The sequence below is a fragment of the Phaeodactylum tricornutum genome, chromosome 1 (genome assembly GCF_000150955.2).
Source record: "Phaeodactylum tricornutum CCAP 1055/1 chromosome 1, whole genome shotgun sequence".
NCBI classification, from domain to species: Eukaryota; Bacillariophyta; class Bacillariophyceae; order Surirellales; family Neidiaceae; genus Phaeodactylum; species Phaeodactylum tricornutum.
Genome location: NC_011669.1, coordinates 218,404 through 233,468, shown reverse-complemented (window position 1 = coordinate 233,468; position 15,065 = coordinate 218,404). Strand labels below are relative to the sequence as shown.

General features: G+C 52.7%; 4 protein-coding genes across 4 annotated transcripts; 1 reads left to right on the top strand and 3 right to left on the bottom strand.

Moving 5' to 3' along the window:
- Positions 1 to 219: 219 nt before the first annotated feature.
- PHATRDRAFT_42500 (predicted protein) lies at positions 220 to 3,314 on the bottom strand. The gene has a single exon (XM_002176513.1). The coding sequence runs from the start codon at positions 1,691 to 1,693 to the stop codon at positions 638 to 640; it is 1,056 nt and encodes a 351-aa protein (XP_002176549.1). The 5' UTR covers positions 1,694 to 3,314; the 3' UTR covers positions 220 to 637.
- Positions 3,315 to 3,356: 42 nt separating this feature from the next.
- PHATRDRAFT_42498 (predicted protein) lies at positions 3,357 to 5,426 on the bottom strand (the record flags this gene model as incomplete). The annotated part of the gene is made up of 2 exons (XM_002176512.1): positions 4,536 to 5,426; positions 3,357 to 4,418 (listed from the first exon to the last, which is right to left on the bottom strand). Exons 1-2 carry the CDS (start codon positions 5,247 to 5,249, stop codon positions 3,357 to 3,359), a joined length of 1,776 nt encoding a protein of 591 aa, XP_002176548.1. The 5' UTR covers positions 5,250 to 5,426.
- Positions 5,427 to 6,085: 659 nt separating this feature from the next.
- PHATRDRAFT_42497 (predicted protein) lies at positions 6,086 to 13,365 on the top strand (the record flags this gene model as incomplete). The annotated part of the gene is made up of 3 exons (XM_002177008.1): positions 6,086 to 9,439; positions 9,508 to 13,212; positions 13,238 to 13,365. The coding sequence occupies 3 exons, from the start codon at positions 6,086 to 6,088 to the stop codon at positions 13,274 to 13,276; spliced, it is 7,098 nt and encodes a 2,365-aa protein (XP_002177044.1). The 3' UTR covers positions 13,277 to 13,365.
- Positions 13,366 to 13,429: 64 nt separating this feature from the next.
- Positions 13,430 to 14,844, bottom strand: PHATRDRAFT_42496 (predicted protein; the record flags this gene model as incomplete). The annotated part of the gene is made up of 1 exon (XM_002176511.1): positions 13,430 to 14,844. The coding sequence occupies exon 1, from the start codon at positions 14,687 to 14,689 to the stop codon at positions 13,430 to 13,432; it is 1,260 nt and encodes a 419-aa protein (XP_002176547.1). The 5' UTR covers positions 14,690 to 14,844.
- Positions 14,845 to 15,065: the final 221 nt, after the last annotated feature.

The following is a 15,065-nucleotide window of genomic DNA, read 5'->3' as shown; positions in this document are numbered from 1 at the left end:
TAGGGCATATTTCCGCGACGGGAGATACACATTGTGTTTAATGCTTGTACGCGCGCCGGAAGTCACTTCCCGGCACGTTTGTGTCGAGTGGGCCTTTGGCGGCGTTAGAGTCGTGGATTCCTGCGAGGCCTTGTACTCCGTACCATACTCTATCTACCCATAGACTGGTGAGGCGCCGCTCCGACAGCAGGATTCCCCGAAGACCCCGTTTTCGAAATACGCCATTGGCTCGTTTGACACATGCAATGTTATTATCCACGAACTATACTTCGATAAACGAGACAAGTCTTTTGGAGCTCTACTAGTGAGAGCGGACGTATACTTGCGAATAGAAACTTCAAAACAGCTTTAAGAAACGCGCCACCTTCCGTTCAGGGAAGTGTACATCAACGAGCACGGAAACGGAACCGAACGAGGCTACTTTCGTCGAACAATTAACATGCTCTTCTTGATGTTCAGACTCACATGCACAGTGAATGCGATACGATAGGTCTCCTTCTCGAAAAACATCCTTCGAACAAACGGCTGTTTGTCAAACAAATTCCATAGGGCGCGGCAGCTACTGATACTGTGCTTAGCTCGACAACTTGCTCTACTTTTAGCTCTTTGTTTGTACGATGGGTGCGTGTAAGCCCTCCTAAAGCTCATCTTTGCGCGACAACCGTGCCGGTTCCGAGGAAGTCACTGTAAGTCGCGGAACTTGCGCATACAAGCGGTTCGACACGTACGCCAACACACCTTCAGTCGTGAGATTGAAACTGGCTTTGGCCCCGACAAGGACCTCAGCCTCGGTGACGAACGCAAAGGTCGTTTCTTCGGCTTGCAAACCGGCTTTCGTCAGGACAATGGACGCTTCGTTCACGGCCGTATCGTTGATCTTACGCGCTTCTTCGCGGGCGCTTAAGAGCGCTGTATTGGCCTGAGTGATGGATTGCACGCGCTGATTTTGGGCAAGAGCAATGGCTTCGACAGCCGCCTGCTTTTCTTCCACGGCTTTCTGATAGTCCTCCGGAATGTCCACGTTTTGCAGTTGTAGGGCAATCACCAATGCGTATACGCCCGGATCACCGGTTTCCGCTGAGCCGTCCAGCTTGTCGCGCAGGTTGTCTTCCATCCGCGCCTGGATCACGCCGCGCTGGTTTTGAAAGTTGGAAATCTCGAATTCGCTGCACGTATGTTGGATCGCACTCGTGCCAGCCGACGACACGGCCTTGCTCCACGTTGCGAAGTTTCGGTATTTGAAAATAGCGGGTAACAAATTCTCGGCCATGATCTGGTACTGAAATGTCACCTTGTAGTCCACTCTCAGGCCGTCCTGGGAAACGCACGTGCCGCGGGGCAAGTCTTCCGAAAGGAATGTGGACGGAAATTTGATGAAGGAGAAACCGGGCGGGCCCGTGTGCAGACCGCCCGTCTTGGCAGCGTCGTCCAGCTTCTTGCTGTACGGCGTATACTCGATTCCAAACTCGGTCGAAGACAGCTTTTGTAGGGAAAGGGGGATGATAGTCACAATCGTGATGAGGAGTATCATGACTATTCCACACCAGGTCCATTTCTTCCAGGACTCGGGGCCGCAACATCCCCCCTTCGATCGACGTATGGGGAAGTCGCCGCCGCGCTCGGCGTCGTCTTGGTTGCCATCGATAGAGGCTTTGACCGATTTGTAATCAATTTCGCAATCGTCGTCACTCATCCTGGGGTTTCGAATTGTGCGTTGCTTGGATCAAGTGGGCCCTTGTGAGCTGGTTGCGTGGAAAGGAAACCGGTATCAAAGGTTGTTTTCGTGCTTAAGTTTACATTAATGGCTGGACGGTTCTTCTCGATACCGTTTTGGGTTGCGCCTTGGGCAGTCGCAAATCAGTCACAAAATTGCGCGACTGACGATGAATTAACACTTTGGAGTGACTGAAAGTGAATTCGACTATTGAAATTACATGGATCTGATGGTTGAATCGCGCGGTAGATCATCAGCAAATATGAGCGAGGTGCGAGCTCCTCAAATCAATGCGGACGAGCTTACTGTTAATTAAGCCGCCATAAAGCAACCGCTTGTGATCTGGAGGAAGAATTTTGATTCGAGAAAATGGCATAAAAACCTTCTTGCCCCCTTTATTTTTAGAAGAAATTGGAACGCCTTGATTATGGATTGCCTTAACAAGAAAAGCAACCGAAACGCCTTGTTTGTGGCTCTAGGCATTGGAATTCTACTCACCGTCATCCTGGTGCCTTTGACATTTTCTTACGTTGAATACTACGAGTATGGTCTGGTGCAGCGCAAGACCACCGGCAAGGTGGACGTCGATACGGTGTACACGCGTGGTCGCTACAATATCGGACCAGACTACACCTTTATCAAATATCAAGCGGACGCTCATTTCGCCAATCTTGAAGAACTGTCCGTATTCTCTTCCGGGGATTCCAATTCATCCATTGGATTGGCGTTTCTCGTGGACATCGACTTTACCTACCTTCTAAAGGAGGATAAAATTGGCCAAGTTCATAGTGAGAGTGCATCCTCTTACAGAGGCGTAATCGAATCGCGGACTATTGAAGCAATTCGAAATGAAGCCATTTCCGTTTCGTTTCAGCAGTACTTTCGCAATCGGAAGGAAGTGGAGGCATTGTTCAAGGCAGCTGTTCAGCGACGGTGGGATACTAATCCACCCGTTCACGCTGTCCTTGATCAGTTCCACTTGGGGCGTATCCAGATTCCTGATTCAGTGGCCGAGCAGCAGCTCGAGAGCCGCGTCCAAAATGAACGCAACGGAATGGAGGCATTTTTGCAACAGGCCCAAGTGGAGCGAGATCAAACAGGCGTTGAAGTCAACAAAATTAACTTGGAAACGAGTCGGGTCCTACAGACGGCGCGAGCTGAAGCAAGTTTGTTGATGGCCCGGGCGACTGCCACGGCTCTCAAGACGACCACCAATGCCCTTAACAACGGGACAAAGATGCTGTTTGACGCCGTTGCTATTGTCGGACAAGAGCAAAGAATTGCATTTTCTTATATGCGAACCCTCCTGGATCGTCAAGATCTCGATCTTGGAGTGAGCTATCTTTCGGACGAAAACCTCATCAAGACTATTCCTGCGTCATAGAAACTTAACGCATATTGATTTTACATCATCTTAAAAAAAAGGTGCCATACAAGTCAATCGCTTGGTGTTGGAGTATATGTATGTTCTGTTGAATGACATTAGGCCGCGGTCGAGGATGTGCGACCTGTCGGAGAGAAGGATCGTTATCATGGTATGGAAAGCGAAGGGATTGGTAGGGTAGGTACACGATAAAGAGTAACACATTTATAAAGGATACCCCTGCACCTTGAGGAATAGCCATCCTGTAGTGTACAACCGCTATAGTATTACCGTATCCTCGGAGATATACTCGCGTTTTTGAAACTCAGCAAACGATGAATTGGGTTTGACTGGACGAGCCTGCGTGGAGGACACGTACACGGGTTGAACGGCGTCCTGCTTTTCAGAGTACCTGGGGAAATCAAAGCTTTCCCCGTCGACGCTTTCCGCCATGTGCAAATCGCTCAAAACGATGAGTCCGTCATTCTCGGGCTGCTCCATTCCACCCCGATTCCCTGGTCTGGTGTGCGCGCTCCGAGACAGTGACGTACTGGACGTCAAGTTGAGATCCTGTCCAATCGAATCGGGAAAGAAATTGTCACCATAGTCTTCGAGTTGTTGGCAGTGAGCCTGCTTGCGCTGGCGGCGTCGTCCCGCAAAGATTGCCAAAATGATCAAGCAAGCTGCGACTACCGCCACCGCAACGGAACTCGTAACAATCGTCAAAGTTTTGCCGTTGTCGGTGGTCGTCTCGGAGGCGATACCGGACACACCACCCTGATCCCCGTTGGCGTTCTGGTCGGCACCCGTATTTGCCCCTAGATCGGTCTCGGTCGCCTCGTTATCCGCATTGGCATCCGTGTCCATCTCTGCATCCGTGTCACCGGTGGTGATGGCATCGACATCCGGAATTTCCTCCGCATCATTCCCTGCATCGACATTTGCGTCAATCTCCGTGTCGACATTGTTGCTGGCATCTCTGTCCGTGTCCGGTTCTTCTGTAGGAACGTTACCGTCACCTCCTTGACCGTTACCACCTTCCACACCGTTACTGTTGCCGAGTCCCATAAAGACGACGGTTTGGACGCTATCGTCTTGGAGCAAGTTTTCGTCGGCAAAGGCTGCTTGCAGGCTTTCTAAAAAGGCAGCGGCCACGTTGGAATCTTCAATCGTGTCTAGTTGCTGGAGCGAGCGTTCATCGCCGTCCAAGTAAAAGAAGTCGACCGAGAGCGCTCCGTCCACGCTGTAGCAATCCAGGGCGTCGTCGTCGGGAGAGGCGCAGATTTCAGCGATTCGATCGAACGGAGCGGAGGACAACCGGGTCACTTCGAACGGATAGGGCTGTTGCAAACATACACAACGGGGGCGGGCAACAAGAGGTACAAACACAAATATATGGGATGCGTCAGGAACGGCAAAGTAGAAGCATGGCGATGCGTATAATTTTTGTAAACGTACCCGGAGCAACAAGAGTTCACAGCAGGTGAGGAAGACTCCGTCGGATGTTGGACAGCAGGCCGCGGTCAAGTTGGTACACTGCGGGTGCGCGGAGCAAGCACCCAGATCAAAGCCACAGGTCAGAAAGGAGTCAGCCAGTATTCCTTGCAACGCCAGTTCGAGGTCGTTGACGACAACGTCAACGGCTTTGGAGAGAGTGTCGTTGGTCTGGTCGAGACTGCTACGGTTGAGAAGGAACTGGTACTGGTACGTGACCAATTGCGTTTGTATAGCAGAGGCGGTATCGGGAATGGACTCGGTGCAGTTTTCGCTGAGCAACGCCAACCCCGTGACACCATCGTAAACGATTTCGGTACTGATGAAGGGTTCGAAGGGTGGTGCGGGTACGAAAGACTCGTTGGTGACGGCGGTACCGGTTTCTACCGGTGAAACGTTGCTATTGGTGACGCTGCTAGTATCGTTGCCGTCGTTATTGTTGGCTCTTCGGCGCGTATTCTTCTCCCGCAAGCGCACTAGCCGTGGTGTGCGCTGCTCGCGGAGATACGGTAGGGGCATCATGCGTGTGGTCCCACCAGTAGTACCAGTGGATGCCCTCCGTGAGAAGGCTTCCGTGCCGTGTCCCGGGAACAACCCCACCACGGCCACGGCACATACGACGAGTAGTAGTGGAGGTGCAGCAGCACCATCCGTACGGAAGCGTCGGAACCAACGCATGTTGGAAAGACCAACGAAAGGAAGTGGGAGCAGAGAATTGACTGTCGGGAGTGTGTATGTGTGTTGTCTGTAGGTTGGTGTGACTGCAGAAGCGGCAACTGCAGTTGATGAAGAACTCAGTAAGTGTGTGACTCTACCAAATAAGATGCTCACGGACCGAGACAGCTTTTCGTGTTCACTGTAAGTCGTTCGGCGAGAAAGACCCAACTGCTCTTTACATTTGTTCTTCCATCTCTTTTTCTCTAAGAGAGTCACTACCGCTACTAACTCTAGATACTGGTGGTGGCGGCGGTCCGGTGAATGTGTGTTTGTTATACACGGTTCCGATAGCCATCCGTTTAGTCCCGCATGCGTTGCTTGAGAAGCCGAGTACCTACTAAATACTGTACGCGGAATGCAGAGAAACCTTCGTTTGGTCGTGTGGATCCGTCCATGTGCTTCCATCCGTTCCTCCACACCGGGCCCTTGCAGAAGAAAAGCGTAACAAACTATCTTGTTACGCCCTACTCCCCTTGCTCCGTAGGCAGCGGTAGTCTTTCGTGGAACGTGTACGTACCAAGCAAAGAACGTCGGGCGGTGTTCCTATTCGACCCCGGGTCACAACGGTATGTCTTCCAGGCACCCGGAAATGGTATAGTACAGGGTTAAGGGTTGGAGAGAGGTCGGATCGTAGGTGTGGCCGGAGAAGCATTGCCAGTATACAGCGTCGCGACCGTTTCTCCTTTCCTCCGGGAAGCTCCAACAGCATCCGTCGTTTAGGGTGATTTCCCTTCCAGTAGGAACACTTGTTGTTCGATTCGCTGTAGTTGTTGATAGGAGTCGTAAGAAATAGCGTCATGGAGAAAGCGACAACGACAACGACACAAGAATCCCCCGTTATTGCGGGGTCGTCCTCGTCGAAGGCACCGACGCCTCCTCGACCTTCACCTCGGCAGCTCGTACCCGATATCGACTTTCCCACGTCAGTGGAAGAAGCCGGAGCCTTGCTGGGGGCCACGATTACAACTTGCGGCAAACAAGTCGGAACGACACGCGCACCGCCGCCCGGGTTGCACAGTTCCTTCGGGACCGCCCAACCCGTACCCAGTTCCATCCTGCTCACGCGTTTGCACGGTCTGCGGGCCTGGCTCCGAGCCTCCGTCACCGACACCCCACTCGTCGCGGCACCCTCCATACTCGCTGTATTGATGAAACTCATGGGCGTATCCAATACCATGAGTGCCTCCTACAGTCAAACAGCCGCCGCGTCGGTCTGGAACGACACCACCCAAGCCAATCGCGCCGTGCTGGAAACCCCACCCATGTTGTCGACGCCCATCCGTGCCCTCTGGGTCGACTGTGTCGTGCTCTGTCACGTACTGGCACAGGGACTCACCGGGACGGCGAGGATTGATACCTTGCAATTCTTGCGGAAAATGTTGGCCTTGGCGACGCTCCACCCACGCTCCGCCAAGGCCGCCGGAGGCGTACGCGTCGCCGCACTCGATCTAGTCACTGGACTCTTGCACCATCAACCCAACGACAACACCATCAAAACTAACGCAAACAACAATAACAGCAACAATACGGTGCAACGCAATTCCCCAACGCTGGCCAAAACGTTGGCTCCGTGGAGTTTGGAAACACTCCAAACCTGTTTGCGAGCGTTGCGTTCGGCCGGCAACGGTGAACCGACCTATCGCGTGGCCGCCGTGAGAACCGCCTGTGCTACCGTCGTGGCCTGTCGCAACGCCTTTCTACCCACTCGTATGGGGTCTTCCTTGATCGACCCGGATACCGCCACTGCTACGGATCGACTGGTCTTGCCCGGCGCCATGGAAGACAAGGCCGTACTCGAAGCCGTCAAAGTATGCAAACAAGCCGTCCTGGATAAGTTTCCGGAAGTCCGTGCCCATGCCGGTATACTGGCGTCGCTGTTGACCCCCCTTCTAGTCACCAACCTACCGCCCTCTTCTTCCGCACACGGCATTGACGGACGCCTGCACGCCTTGGAAGACCTCCTCCAGCTGGCGTACAAACACCTCGACGACGAGAGTCCCGAGACGGCCACGCACTGGGCCGAAACTCTTGCCCGGGGTGTGGCAACGGCAATTCAGTTTCATCAAGCGGAAAAAGACACTGGTGACGGTCCCAAAGGAGGTGTCGACCAAGGCGCGATACCGCGTTTTGGATCGCGCAAAGTCCTGGGTATTGCGCACTCGTGTACGTCGCTCAAGAACGCCGTACGTTACTGGATCGCGCAATTTGTCAAAGTGGGCGGAGAATTGGTGGCGCCCCGTTTGGGAGGATCCTACGCGACCGGAGGACGAGCGGTGCGGATTGGTATCAGTATGGTACTCACCAAAATACTGCGACTCCAAGTCGTCCTCGGAGCCGTGGGGGAAGATCGGAGTGCGTCTCTGAAAGAGATCCTGGATCTAATATTGAATGGACTCGGTCCGGACCTGGAGAAACAACTCCGACCACCCGATACGCCGGCTTCGGGACCAGCGAATCCCTTGTTCGGGGCCACCCGGACCTGGTCCAAGAACGATGCCGGCCTAGCCCGGTTGGCCCTCAGCCGCGTCTTGCGCGAAGGTCTCTCCGAAGTCACGCCCGAACCTACGCAAATCAACTTTTTGCACGAATTGATTCTGTGTCTACCGGGTAAGGGAGACGCCGAATCCAACGAGGCGCCCGCCGTCCAATGGAATGCGAATCAATTGCAGATCGTGCTAGTTGAGATTTCGCATTTGCTGGCGGCCTTGGGCGAAGCGGCCGCTTCTAGAATAGACGACGCCGTGATAAGGCTGGAAATATGCCTGGAACACATGGATCAAGGGGTGCGGCACGAAGCAGCGATTGCCTGTGCCTCGTTAACGGCCAGCTTTCCAACGGAAGGTCGCAAGCTGGTACGGTCCTCGATCGATGAGATGCAACTCCATCACGCGCAATTGGTCACGTTGGCTTCGAGCTCGTCGGATGCGAAGGAAGAACCGGATGCCGGGATACGGATGTTTCGACGTCCCAAGGAGAAGGAGCATGACCCATCCGCTCGTCATCAATGTGCGATTCACGGCAGGGCCTTGATGATTTCCATCCTTGTGCGAGATCTTACTAGTCTTCCAGGCGGGTTGCCGACGGAATTATTAAGCGCCGCACTGTCCGTGGCGGAAATAATGCTTTCGTGTCAATTCCATAAACCGATCATCCAGGCCAATGCCATGTCGGCTTGCAACTGCGTCAAGGCAGGCTTTGCTATTATCTCGGGCGTGCTGGCGAACGGTCCGAAAGCTGCGGCACCGAGTGTATCGCTAATCTTCAATTCCTGGCAAAAAGCAATAAGCAGTATCACAGGCGGCGGCAAGATTCTCAGTCCGAGACACGAGCTGCTTTGCGTGGATGCAATGCTCTCGTCGGTGGTTGTCTTTCTCAAGTATTGCTCCGAGCTTTTACTTTCAGTACCAGAGGCTTTGACCCAGGTGACGGTCCTTTTGGAAAACGTCCTGCCGATGCTTTTGCCGGACGGAACGTTTGGAAGTCTTCCGTTTTCGGCACCGGTTATGGCTCGACTAGAAAGTTCCAGGTCCTCCCTCCTTGAGGCGTTTGCGTGGTTGCCATCCGGTTCCTTCCCGATGGTTGCCGATACAGTCTTTTCATTTGCCGCCGAACACATTCGAGCAGCCGTGGAGGGGGAGGTATCCTGCTCGATTTTACATGCGTTGGTGAGCCGGGAGGACTCTATTCTGGACGCCAAGACCATGAGTCGAGCGAGGCGAGACGGGCAAATTGGGGGAGCGCGTGATCTGGAAGAAACAATCCTTTTGCTTACAGGCGAGATCGCACACCCCGGGGAAAGAGAGGCCGTTCTGCATTTATCCATGTACAATCGATCGGAGCCAGACCCCAGCGTCTTTCGGGGTAGCCGCATTCTGGGAATTTGCGCAAAAGATGCTAGTGGGGAGAAACCTCCGACGCCTCTACACGGGGTTGGAACGTGGAGAAAACCGATCGATCCGTCTTGCTCTTCCAAGGTCCGTCTTGTCGATGCCGCTATACAGGCATTTTCCGCAACCTTTGGATTGAAGAGTGGTTCTGAACAACAGGGCGCAATGGACATGTTGGAATCTCTGGTACCGCCATTACTTGCTCAGCTGGCTCGCGCAATTGGTGTGAACTCTGCCTTGGTCGATCAGAGCCCGAGGTCCAAGGTGCGTGCTTCGGTGTGTGGGTCGATTGTCCTTTCTCTCGTCCACTTACAATTGCTTGTCATTTATAGGCCAAGGAGGATTCTTCCGCCGTTGCCAACATTACTGCCGTTCTTCTGTCGTGTCTAAAAGCACTACCACTCCACGAGACTAGCCACAACGTTCCCCTTGGCCTGGGACCGCCGTGGATGAACAAAGCCAAAGATCTTCTTCTCACTGTATTACCTTCCCCTTCCAGCACTGTTCGTCGTGCCGCAGCGGAAGGTCTCGCTCTACTCGCAACTTTGGGTGTTTCGGAAGACGCACACTTTCTGCAAAGTAAGGTCCTTCATTCTCTGGATGAAGTGATGCAAGGTAACAAACCAGATGGAAAACCCCGAGCGATTGCATTGGAACCAGTCTCAGCAGCGCGTGCGGGATCTCTACTTACCTTGGCTTGCATTCAGCGAACTGCGTTCAACGTTGCAAAGAAACAAATTGCAAGAGCACGATCTCGCGTGAATAATTCGAAGGACGTAGAATCAAGACGGGCTAGTGAGCTGCCACTTCTACAAATGATGACTCGGATCCTCCCCTCTATCGCATGCTCGGGATTTCGCGATTTTTTTGTCGTGAGAACGTACGCCCTGCACTCTTTTTCTGTTCTCTTGATATATTCTGAGCGTCTCGAGAAGACAACTGATCTGGACAAAGGGGATAAACAGCTCTTGCGAAAGGCGGTGGAACTCGTCGAAGATAATTTTGCTGCGTCCATGACCATTTCTTCCACAGAGATGGACCGCGGCCAGGAAGCGGAAAAGATGACCTCGGAAGTCGCATTTTTATCCGTACTATTGCGATTAATGTCGTTTCTGGTTCAGACAGTCTACCATCTTCAAGATGAAGACCCCGGCATTGGCGAGCGCTTCATACTGATTGCAAGGCTTACTCTTGAGCTTTATGGATCGCATCCTGTTGTCTTTACTGAAGCGATGGCATTCTTTGAAGTCACGGCTGGCCATCGCCAACTTATTCCCTTACCATGGGATAAAATCGACTACAGCGAGAGTCCCTTGTTCGCAAGTATTTCGAGTATTCAATCCTCCTTGGCACCAATTCGTCCAGCTCTTTTTGCATTTGCACCTTGGGAGCAGCCTCGCAATTTGTCGGCCATTAATATACGTGCCTCGGGGATAGCTCTTCAGTCGCTGACCCAATCAAATGTCTCTGTCGTAGATTGGTGCAGCTTTTCGATCGTATCCGCGTTGTTTGCTTCGCTGGAATCAACATCTGGGAAAGGGTTCTTTGGCAGAACTACCTTTCTCCGATCGCTGGCTGTGCCAAGACATACGGAAGTTTCGTTTCATGAATGGAAAAATGTAGAGCTCGATCTCACCGATACCATTCGAACCATCTTCTATCTAAATAGTGCTAAAACGGCTGTCTCGTCTTCAAATGTTCTGCGGTGGATCCTTTTCGCACGAGCTCTGTTGGTCAAATCGTGTCCTTTAGACTACACCGACAAGGAAGAGGAAGTTTCAATCGATTCTGTTGTCCAGGCTGCAAGCCGCAGATCGCATCAGGACGTCTCGCTGGTCTATACTGCATCCAGCGCTGTCCGATGGCAAGTCAAATGCATTGCGGCACAAATTGTGGAATTTGCCTTGGATGCTCTTTTACAAAACACGCCGGAAAATGCTGAAGTCGTATATGGCGACGCGAAGGACCAATGCGCGAAGGAACTCGAAAAAGCTAAAAAAAACGACAGCGGGCTTCCAGATTCAAGACTTGTGTTCCATCTCCAAGAAATCTTATCTGCGGTGTGCATGAGCACGGTAGCCGTGGTCGACCAGGCGGAGGTGCATTCGTTGCAAGTCTCGGCAATGTACGCTTTGACGATGCTAATTTTAGCATTTGCAGAGTCGCCCGACCCGGAGCTTCCACAGTCTCGCATCTTGGATCAATATGCCCAGCAGATTTTTTCTGCTGTCAAGCATGGTTTAGAATTGTCCACTTCGAGCCCCTCTACCGCTTGTTTTCAGTTGTATGTAGCCTCCTGTTACAGTATGAGTGCACTGGTAGAGAGCGGAGTCACAAAAGATCCAATGGTGCTAAAGCGCTTGCTTCGTCCTATAGTTCCGAGGTCAGACGAAACTCCTTTGTTTATGCATTCGGAACCATATCCAGCTGAGCTCACGAAAATTTCGGAAGAAGGAGTTCACGAAAATCGGCGTGTTCGACACTTGAAGAAGATCGCCCAAGTTTGGTGCACGAGCAAGCTTTTGATCGGAAATGAACCCTTGTCAGAATATATTTTATTGGTTTCCAAGGATTTGATCAAAGACCCGCTCCATATTGCTGTGCACAGTGCGGCATTTGCTTTCGATGGAGCCCGGTTGCTAATTTCGAGCCATTTTTCTTTGACCGGGGCTTGCCCTTGTTATAGAACATCCGAAGCGGATGAGAAAATGGCATGTGAACGAGGGTTTTTGTTCGAATGCGCGGACGACATCGATGATTCAACCAAGACCCTACTCATGTCTCAGTGGTCGTATTGCGCTAGTACTGCAATCAAGCCTTTGGTCAGTTCGATGGACTCAGAGAATGGAAAGTTCAAGGTTCTATGCGATGGGTGGATAACGGTCTTGACTCCGCTTTTACTCGAAGGCGTACATCACGGCTTGTTGGCTTGCACTAGTGGGATTAATCTCCCTTGTATGGATGCAACAAACGTGACTGTTGATTGCTTACGGGGTTTAAGCTGTTTGACTGAAGCTGGACCGGAAGTTTTGTGCAAGACACAGCACTTTAGCGACGTTGAGAGGCTGCTAAGAACGATGCTGCAGAAGGTGTGGCTTCCTACTTTACGCAATGAGAAATTGACGGTCGACTCGAAAATTGCGAAGGAAATGTGCCGTTTGGTCAGAAGTTTAGCAGATTTGATGCCATTCATTGCCAGTGATGAAAGTACTTTACTCGTCACTGTTCTGACTCCGCTGGAGCTTCTCGAACGTGCCATGTTTGACTGCGAAATTTCTGCGGTCGCCGACGAGATTGTTTCGACTTGCCTCGATGGTATGACCAAATTCATTGCGCACGGAAAAGTAAGCGAATCATTGCTGGAAGCGATGTTGCATTTGTTGCTCCAAAGGATTCTAGTGTCAGAGAGGTCGCTTTCTGAACAGACCACTGAGTCCTCCAAAGTTCTACTGAAGCAATGTTTCAGCAGCGGTATGGTGAATGCACGCCGCCGGAACACCATCGCGGCTGATTTGGCGCACGTCGGTAACTGGGATACGTGGCTGGTCGTGTTTGCTTCGGACGACGGGTCGTCCTCGTGGAAGAGTCTAGACGCTGTTTCCGAATGCCTGCAAACCCCGGGTGGACCTCAAATGGCATTGCTGGCCAAACTTTGTGCCTTTGCCCAAGGCTGCCCGATTTCGAGTCCTTTGTTACAACTATTGTTGCATCGGGTTGGCGCCGACGTCGTCGGCACGTTGTATCTGTACGGAACGCTGCAAATACCCGGCTCGGCGCGTCTCCACCGACAAAAAGCGTGCGCCGACGCCTTGAAGCTGTCTCTAATTGGTTACCAGCAAGTGGTCGCCACGAAGTCGGACGACCGCATCGCGCAGTATCTCTCGTTGCTGTTCGAGACTATCGTGGCCGTGTTGCGGTACAACGGTGTCCCGAATCATCCGTCGCCGCAACACGAGAGCGACCCAGCGTTGGGTCGCATGTCGGCCCAGGCCATCTTAATGACGGCAAGGACGACGCCGGTTGCCTTTAAAACGACAGTTAGTGAACTGGTAAACGAACAAGACCGCCCTTTGCTTGAGTTTGCCGTCCGTGCCGAAATGAACGGTTATGTAAATCCCAACCAAGCACCGGTCAAGAAGAAGATTAGTTTACAAGGATTTAAAAAGTAATTCCAAAGTTTAACGAGGGCTATAGACAGTCAGTCAGTCGTGTTGTGCCACTGGTCTCGTGCTCCCGTGTACCGAGTGCATCGTGCTAGACAGCGAGGGCCCGTCGCAGCTTGTCTGGTACGGGCACGTTCACTCGTCCTGCCGCCTTTCGGACAGTCGTGAGGAATTGAGAAACCCAGTCCACGGGGAGGGCGTCTACGCGTTGATCCAACGCGTCGATATATCCTCCGGTGGCGTCCACCACGCGATCCAGGACGTGGGACAATTGGTGCGTGAGTGGTCGATCCAACAGGGTCCGTAAATTCAAGGTGGAGGGCCCATCGCGTACGGCGGGCGTGGCCGGAGTCCAGACGGCGTCGAGAATCAGCGTGGACGGGTCGTAGTCGTCACGGGCCACGGCGCGGAGCAGGGCGGTATTGAGATCCTGGCCGCGGTGGAGAGCGTCCAAGCCGGCTTCGATCCAGGGCAAGACCAAAGGCGTAGAGACGCAGGACGAATTGATCTCGCCCTCGTATCTAGTCTCCTTGTCGGACGTTCGGGCGGGTCCGTATTGTATCCAGGCTTGGACGTCACGGGCGAGAATACCGTCGAGGCGGGCTTTGGTGGAGGGTTGGAGTACGACGAAACCTTCTCGTTGCCGCCGATTTTGTATGGATGCACGCAACAGGGCGATTTCGTGGACCAAATCTTGTGGTGTGGCGAGATCGGCCGCGTCCGGGACAACCGGGGTGTCACCGCACGCTGGCTCCGCGGGTGGTTCGGTCCGAGCGGTTTGCTGAAACAAGCGCACGAGCGGCAGCCAATCGACCGTATCCGAATTATCCCAGTGTTGGTAAAGATTATCCCGTGCCGCGTCCATGAAGTAATTGAACTCATCCAGCGAATCGGGAGCCAAGACTCCCAAAGTGGAACGGTTCCAAACCTGGGCTAAACCATCGAGGGAAACCGAGTCCTCTGGGGATGCCAAGGTCGTCGTCAAAAGCTGGGACAAGGAAGGTACCGAGAATGAGTCGAAGGTCTCACGCGCGACTTCCAATTCCTCTACAGCTTCGTGAAGATTTTGGACTTGATGTGGGATGCGATCTCGCGCGTCCTCCAATTCCTCAATGAGTGTTTCGATTTCTTCTAACACCCGCTCGTGTTCCTGACACGCAGCGTGCAGATCCCAGTCTCCCGGATCCCCTATCCGGTGTGATGCATCCACCGTAATCGCCGTCAACGATTGCCATTTCCAAACCACCCAAACGTGAATGAGAACGAAGTAAATAGCGATCCACACGGCGACGCCGTAGCCGGCGGCGTGCAGCACTTTGGCGTGCTCGGGGTGCATGCGGACCCAAACCATCCCGTCTCGTCAACGATAGAGTCTCTTTTTTTCTCTCTCTCTCGACACGTCCAGAGCCACTAAGCGATTAGAAAGAATAGCTGCGTTTCTACGTTTGGATGTGTCCAGGTATGACAAGGTACGGTCCGCTGCGGGACGAGTGGAGTAGGTGTTGACCGTGGCTTGGTACAATGATCGCAACGGAATGCACTCTGTGTGTGTGTATATTTATTTTGGAGTGGGGGACGCGACAGACATTGTCATCGAAGAGACCCCTCATGACGTTTCAGTGTGTCGCTTGTGATACAATATATTTATATACCATAGTAGTGACACAGAGACAGACATTTCGAATACAGTTCCGGATCACAGACGGACGACAGGAGACGACCTCCAA

Excerpts from the sequence above, each read along its gene's own strand:
- PHATRDRAFT_42500 (XM_002176513.1), bottom strand. The coding sequence starts at position 1,693 with ATGAGTGACGACGATTGCGAAATTGATTACAAATCGGTCAAAGCCTCT.